The following is an 8,412-nucleotide window of genomic DNA, read 5'->3' on the forward strand; positions in this document are numbered from 1 at the left end:
GGACTGAAACACCTAAGTCGAAACAAGGCCCCGGGAGTAGACAACATTCCACTAGAACTGCTGACAGCCATGGGAGAGGAAGGCCTAACAAAACTCTACCATCTAGTGAGCAAGATGTATGAGACAGGCGAAATACTCTCAGACTTCAAGAAGAATATAATAATTCCAATCCCAAAGAAAGCAGGTGTTGACTGACGTGAAAATTACCAAACTATCAGTTTAATAAGCCATGGCTGCAAAATAGTAACACGAATTCTTTACAGATGAATGGAAAAACTGGTAGAAGCTGACCTCGGGGAAGATCAGTTTGGATTCCGTAGAAATGTTGGAACACGTGAGGCAACACTGACCCTACGAGTTATCTTAAAAAATAGATTAAGGAAAGGCAAACCTAAGTTTCTAGCATTTGTAGACTTAGAGAAAGCTTTTGACAATGTTGACTGGAATACTCTCTTTCAAATTCTAAAGGTGGCAGGGGGTAAACTACAGGGAGCAAGAGGCTATTTACAATTTGTACAGAAACCAGATGGCAGTTATGAGAGTCGAGGAGCATGAAAGGGAAGCAGTGGTTGGGAAGGGAGTGTGACTGGGTTGTAGCCTATCCCCAATGTTATTCAATCTGTATATTGAGCAAGCAATAAATGAAACAATAGAAAAATTTGGAAGAGCAGTTGAACAGAATGGACTGTGTCTTGAAAGGAGGATATAAGATAAACATCAACAAAAGCAAAATGAGAATAACGGAATGTAGTCAAATTAAATCGGGTGATGCTGCAGGAATTAGATTAGGAAATGAGGTGCTTGAAGTAGTAAATGAGGTTTGCTATTTGGGGAGCAAAATAACTGATGATGGTCGAAGTAGAGAGGATATAAAATGTAGACTGGCAATGGGAAGAAATCGTTTCTGAAGAAGAGAAATTTGTTAACATTGAGTATAGATTTAAGTGTCAGGAAGTCATTTCTGAAAGTATTTGTATGGAGTGTAGCCATGTATGGAAGTGAAATATGACGATAAATAGTTTAGACAAGAAGAGAATAGAAGCTTTTGTAATGTGGTGCTACAGAAGAATGCTGAAGATTAGATGGGTAGCTCACGTAACTAATGAGGAGGTACTGAATAGAATTGGGGAGAAGAGTTTGTGGCACAGCTTGACTAGAAGAAGGGATCTGTTGGTAGGGCATGTTCTGAGGCATCAAGGGATCACCAATTTAGTATTGGAGGGCAGCGTGGAGGGTAAAAATCGTAGGGGGAGACCAAGAGAGGAATACATTAAACAGATTCAGAAGGATGTAAGTTGCAGTAGGTACTGGGAGATGAAGAACCTTGCAAAGGATATAGTAGCATGGAGAGCTGCATCAAATCAGTATCTGGACTGAAGACCACAACAACAGCAAGAACAACAACAACAACAACAACAACAACAACACCTAACTGGGTACCCCCAGGAATATTACATGCAGTTTCATTTAGTATATGCCCATCCACATCTACTTCTAGTGCTGACATGTTATTATAGTGTCTGAAAATTGCCTTACTTCAGTTTTTATCAGATTATCAGAAACTAATAGGCTAAACCACTTCTAGATCTGTACTGCTATCATGTGAGTTGACTGTTAAGACAGAGTTTGGACCATTGTGTTATCAGCAAACGTTACCATTTTTAACCATCCTTTTAAGTGATTGGAAGATTATTCATGTAGGTTAATAACAAGAGCGGCCACAGTGTAGATTATTGAGAGATCTCATGTGTTATATTACCCATTCTGAGGTTATTTTCATGCCTGTGAGACCATTAGTAAGACCCTCCTCCCTCTGTTCTGAGGCAAGACTTGTCAAAATACAAGACAGAAAAAAATTTTACACATAAATATGTGGCAAAATATTGACATATATAAGTTGTAATATTACATCTACACTGGTAGCTTTCTTACTGACATTAGTCTTGATTGTAATAAAATAAATGATATTTCATCTAAGTGTAAGAGTTTTATGTACATACATACACTCAAAGGAGAAATTCCTGGAAAGTTATTGACACATATCGATATACAGTGGTAAAATAACCAAAAACCCAGTATATGTGTAAGAAAACAATCACATGTCTATGTCACAAAGCACACACATCAATTAATGTGAGTACATTAGTAAAGGACCTTTAGATTTATCCACAAATATTCTGATAGTTATATATTGTTTAGTAGGGGGATTATAAGGCAGAATTTAGAAATCTGATCAATATTCCAAATACTCATTAATGTTGTAGAAGCTGTGGATGATTAGTGTATCTTTTTGTTCTATTTTAAATGTATTATAGTTTGATGTTCCTTTGATTTCATGTGACAATGCATTGAAGAGGACTTTTGGTTTATGTATTATATTGTCCCAATAGATTTGTTAATGTGTGTCCCTAAAAAAGCCATTCCTATTCCATGTTTCATGGTTATGAACGTCACTGTTCAAAGTTGAATACTCGCAATGAGTCTTACTGAAACTGGAAATTTGAGGTATAAATATACTAACAGGGTCAACAGAATACAAGCAACTCTCCCCTCAATGTTTTGCCACTCTATTACACCTATTTAGGTTCAGCAGACAACATGATTTAAGCAACACTCCACTCAAGGCATCAACATTTTGAGGTAGTGAAGTAGTGAAACATGCAATGTAGGGCCTACTACACAAAAGCATATCACTTAAACCTCGCTGCTAAAACAGGCAGCAGTTTCATGCAGAAGAATACATGGAAAGAGATGCAAAAAAAGAAACAAGACAAAATTAAAGAAAATTTCTTAACTGATACTAAAATAATTACAAAAAGAAAAACAGTCACCACCATTACTCCCTTTCAACATAATCATGGACCAACACCCCATATCAATAGAATGAACCAAAAAAAATAACACTTCAAAAGGCACATAGAGGATACAGCATCCAAATATGATTCAACTATTTACACAAGGAGACACACTAGAGTCTCTCATATTCATCTACATAAATTTGGGAAGTACTACTGTCCTTCCAACAGCTTCATTAACATTATAGTATTATGAAAGGACAGATTGCTACTCACCATCCACATACAACATAAGAGCCACAAATACAGCAAGAGCACTTTAGCTGAAGTGCACAAATCTTTGCTCCCATTTAGTGATTCTAAACATCCTACACTAGAGTGCGCCACAACTTCAAAACGTCCTCTGCAAATATGGGCTGTTTCAAAGATGCTTCATCTTTGTGATGTCACACAATACATACACATCACAAGCCTAACATGACAAGTGGTAATGCAGTTTTCAGTTGACCCATGATCACAATATAATGCTTTTACAATAAAATGATTTATGATCCCCCTGGAGAATAAACCGCCCTCCTGAGATAGCCCCACCCTTTTGGGAAAAGGGGCACCTTTTTTATCGTAACTGATTATGATTTGTCATTCTTCTGAAATGATTATGATTTGTCATTCTTCTGAAATCAACATATCACAGGGGGAGTGCTGACTCAGTTTTTCAGACAGGTTGAGAGGAGGCCATGGAGCTGTCCAGGGGGTGCAGTTGCATGTTTATGGGTCTAGGGTCAGTTGTAACAATAGGCGAGTGGAGTGAAAGGTGCAAAGCAGCATGTTCATGGTCCAGGGGCCATCAGCGGACATCCTTTGCATGTGCAGTGTAAAACTATGTTTCATAACGTAAGTTATCTGGTAAACTTGTATGTAAATCTAAGAACACTGTGCAACAAGGACCAACCTAATGAGGCACTTTATTATGACGAAAAATCATAATAGTAAGATGATCACTAAATAAATAAATAAATCAAATTAATAACTTAATACCAACTCCCCATAAACAACAAAAATAAGACTTGTGACTTTACTATGCTTCCCTTCCAGTTACTAATTACAGCACTACAAATCTCCCTACAAAAAGTCCGAGACTTCTTACTGTCATCAACCCCAGGATACAAAAAGCACTCTCTCTGCATTATATAATATATAACACAAGCGTGAAATTTTATCTAAAATAAATTTTGAGCTCTCAAACCAAGTATTCTTCCTAACTGAACACAAAATTCAGTCTATCTGCCGAAGCCACATAAATCCATTACTATTACTGGGGATGGACGCAATAGTCCATCAAATTACCACATTTAACACATGTCATCTTTCCCTCAATGGGCCTGTGTTACTTTAAAGAATCCATTAATTCTTTTTTTTCCCACTAGAGGTTCAGCTTAACATGCCCTTATACCTAGTTTTGTCATCAGTGTGTAACAGACAGTGGCTTTCAGTAGCATACTATTGAGATGTACACTCAGTCCTAAGCTACAGTTTTCTGAGGAATTCATTCTAAACACTGATAAATCATCGTTATTCCAGATAAACAAAATCTTAATTAAAGCTTTCCAACTGACATCACCAAGTAGGCTGCAACTGAGCACAATGAAATTTATAGCAAAATGTTGCAGTCACATTACACAGAAGTGACTCATACAGCAAGATACTTGCATCATTATAAGTAATATTTGCAGAGTCCAATAACAACTGGCCATGTTCTGCACCTCAGACTAGGTACATGTTTTTACCCTGAAATTTAAGGTGTCTTTCAAGTTATAATTTGTAGATTACCTTTCTGTGCCGTCTTCCATATATGACTGTAGAAGTAATTTAGGCCAGTACTTCCATTATCGAACACAACTGATAAATGATATACTAAATGGGTAATATAAGATGTTATATAGGTCTGGGACTTTTCTCACTTTGGAAAGGAGTTACTAAACTTACTTTGAATGCATGAACACTAAATGCATATTAAAATATGTACAAAATGAAAAGGGTTTCATTGTCCGAGTAACATCGTAAGGGCAGACATTACAAATGACATTTATATTGGCACACTGGGCGCTGTGCAATGTCTCACCAACAATGAGGTAACATGAAACACACAAACAACTGTGCGATCTCATAGAGCTCTTAAAAAATAATTGGTTCTACAATAGATTTTATAACTGTCTCCAACTCAACCTTTTCTTTCAGCCTGTATTTCAGTCGACGCCTCTGTAAAGACTTGTATGCTGCAAATATCGTGAATGGTAAAAGAGTAACCGTAGCGCATATTGTCACCAGTGTTCGCCATATAGACATTCCTCTTCCATCACTAGCAGTACTTTTCATTGTATCGTTTCTCAGTTTCATAAACCGTTCATGTTCTCATTTAACTCTTATTCCTCCGTGCCGCTTCTACCCCCACCACGTTTCTACTGCTGTTTTGACAGATCACGAAAGTATCGAGGTATCGAAAATTGTTAAATATCACAATGTTAGTGGGTACTCCGGTACCGGCTTATATCGATATAAATCGATTACGAAAGCGCTATGGCGCAAAGTTTACAAGCGACACACCTTCCGAAAGACGAAAACCGAATTTCGGAAACCGTTTTTGCTGTCGTATTTACATGTAAAGATCTAAAGCGGATTTGCTAGGTACCTGTATTGACAATATAGTTGTATCAAACGAGTTAATGCATCTCAAGTCAGAGGTAATTAAGATCTGGGTATCTGACCACTACTTCTTACAGATATAACAAGAAATTGTAACACTGATTCAGTGCACATGGCAGGAAAGGAAGTATGTGTGGTCAATTATGATAATCTAAATATTTTTAAGTCTCATATTGATAAAAGTAATTGGTTGCAGGTTTATCGAGAACATGCAATAGATAGAAAGGTGGAAGAACACATATCTACTCTTTCTGTATATGCTAAGATGTCCTTTTCCATTAAGTTACTAAATAATAAAAAGGCACTTAGAGTAAACAAGGTCAAGGATGAAAAGGTGTTGAAGATCAAGAGGGAGTGTGATCAATATTATGACTGGTATAGAAGTATAGGTTCTCAAGCATTTAAAGACAAGCTCACAGTGAAAAAGAAAGGATTAAGACAGGCCTTAAAGGAAGGTACGTACAAAAAAAAAAATGAAGATATAATATTAACATCTGAAAATAAGACACGTGCAATGTGGAATATCATTAACAGTCAGTGCAACAGGAAAATGACTTCACAGGCTGAAAGCAGTAATCTGAATGCTGCACAGTTAAATACATTCTTCACTGAGAAGGTGCCAGAAATAATAAAGGTGATTGGCACTTCCAATATAGCCACTGACCATAAATACTACCTGAGAAACACCACAAAACCTGAAAGTACATTTAGCTTTAAACTGGTCAAGGTACAGGATGTTACTAATATACTGAGGAAAATGAAGAACAGTTTTAGTAATTATGTTTATGGTTTAAGTTCAGCCATGTTAAAGTGTGATTCAGTTCAACTGCCAGAAATGATAACACATGTAGTAAATATATGTATTTTGGAGGCTCAGTTCCCAAAGGCACTAAAGTTTGTTAAAGTCACTCCAATACACAAAAAAGGCAGCCTCTCAAGTTGTGATAATTTTAGGCCTGTTTCAATTGTGCCAATCTTGTCTAAAGTGATAGAATCTATATTAAATAATCAAATAGTAAAATACTTTGAAGAAAACTAAATCTTCACTGATAGTCAATTTGGCTTCAGATCAGGGTTAGGAACTGTTAAATCTGGCTTATCACTTTTAACACAGTGTGTGAAGCAACTAGTGGTTCAGAATAAACTCTTTGATTTATCAAAAGCTTTCGATACTGTGTCTCATGATATCTTATTGAACAAACTGCAATTCTATGGCTTTACAGGAATTGATAAAATCTTATCTAAGTAACAGAATGCAGAAGATGGTTTTTAATGGTGCAGAATCAGATTACTTACCTGTGGGCATGGGTGACCCACAAGGTTCTGTACTTGGCCCAATTCTATTTATTATTTATATATCAATGACTTACCATGTAACATAGTTGGGCCGTCAACTAGGACTTACGTATTTGCAGATGATCTTGCAATCTGTCTGTATAACTGTGGAAACAGCACAGAAGGTGAAACATGAAACAGACCAGTGCATCGTCAAAGTTGAAAATTGGTGTAGAGCTAATTCCCTTTGTGTCAACCGAAAAAAAATACAAGATCTGTATGTATCGTGCAACAATAACACTGAACTTCAGCAGAGTTCAAATACTGTTAATTTCCTTGGAATCTCAATTGATTCAAAATTATCCTGGGGTAGCCATATAGAAAAAGTGGGATGTAGCATTAGCAAAGGAATATTTACTCTAAGGACGCTGCATCTTTGTCTAAACGTGCCAGTACTTAAAGTGGTTTATTTTGCTTTAATACACAGTCACATTTCCTATAGTACAATGCTGTGGGGACATCAAAGCAAGGCAGCTAATGTCTACAAACTACAAAAGAAGGTAATAAGACTGATATGTAGCTTGGCACCCAGAGCTCACTGTAGGCCAAGCTTTAAAAAATTACAGATTACGACCCTGCTGTCAATATTTATACTACAGTGTGCAATGCATATTAAGGAAAACTATCTAAGTTATCAACAGTATGACATGCGACATAATTATAACACAAGAAACAAGCAGGACCTAGTTTATTTCCAATGTAACTATAAAAAACCACAAAAGTGCTTCTTATACAAGTCCATAACATTTTTAATGCCATACCCCAACATATCAGGGATCTTCCAATTCAACAATTAAAAAAAAAAGTAAAAGAATTTCTTCTTGAGCTCAGCATTTATGAAACCGATGAATTTTTAAGGGTGGCAAAGAATATGGTATGACTACACTTTGTAATTAGTTTTTATATGCTTCTATATATGAGTAAGTCTGTAATTGGCTAAATTTACTATGTAATATCAATTTGTACTAGAAGTTTCTCTGTTTTGTTTTCGTGTGAAGGTACCATAATTATTTGTGTGATATTTATATTGTGTAATATTTTTCTTGTTTTTGTAATTATTTGTGTAACATTTATACTATGTAATAATGACTTTTGTAATGCCTCAGATGGTCTCTGAGGTCTCTACAACAATAAAAATCAATCAGTTAAATATGGCGTCTGGAAAACAGCTTATCCAGTTCTGATGTAGTCAACACAACTGTTATTTCTCTTCACTTAAATGTAATAGGTAGACAGTTTCACGCTGAGTCTAATATTTCTGCTTCTCCTTCACTGCACAATAAGTCCATATTAACCTAATATTCTAAAATAATACGTAACTTAACAATCCAAGCATGTTTTAAAACCGGTTGCATTTACATAGGAGCGAAAATCGATTACGGGTATTTGCATGACCACCCAGAAGCGGTAAAGGAAAATCAGTTTACTAAATCTGGCTCTGGAAGCCCCATGTAAACGAAGTGATTCCGATAGAATTTAACCCTTCTACCTCCAACGGGGATAATGAAATTAACCATTTACCTTTTTCGCTTATATTTATACTTTCAATAGAGCTTAGATTAGATTAATACTTGCTGCA

The 8,412-nt window shown here is 36.1% G+C and overlaps 1 protein-coding gene across 4 annotated transcripts in view; it reads right to left on the minus strand.

Annotated features, from left to right (window-relative positions):
• Window positions 1–5,264, minus strand: part of LOC126176026 (dehydrogenase/reductase SDR family protein 7-like) — a 46,078-nt gene extending 40,814 nt beyond the window's left edge. For all 4 annotated transcript variants that reach the window (XM_049923156.1, XM_049923155.1, XM_049923154.1 and 1 more), the window contains exon 1: window positions 5,022–5,264. In XM_049923156.1, the coding sequence (XP_049779113.1) occupies window positions 5,022–5,192 (171 nt within the window). In that variant the 5' untranslated portion in view covers window positions 5,193–5,264. The remainder of the gene's footprint in view (window positions 1–5,021) is intronic.
• Between the last annotated feature and the right edge of the window lie 3,148 nt (window positions 5,265–8,412).

The sequence above is a fragment of the Schistocerca cancellata genome, chromosome 3 (assembly GCF_023864275.1).
Source record: "Schistocerca cancellata isolate TAMUIC-IGC-003103 chromosome 3, iqSchCanc2.1, whole genome shotgun sequence".
NCBI lineage: Eukaryota > Metazoa > Arthropoda > Insecta > Orthoptera > Acrididae > Schistocerca > Schistocerca cancellata.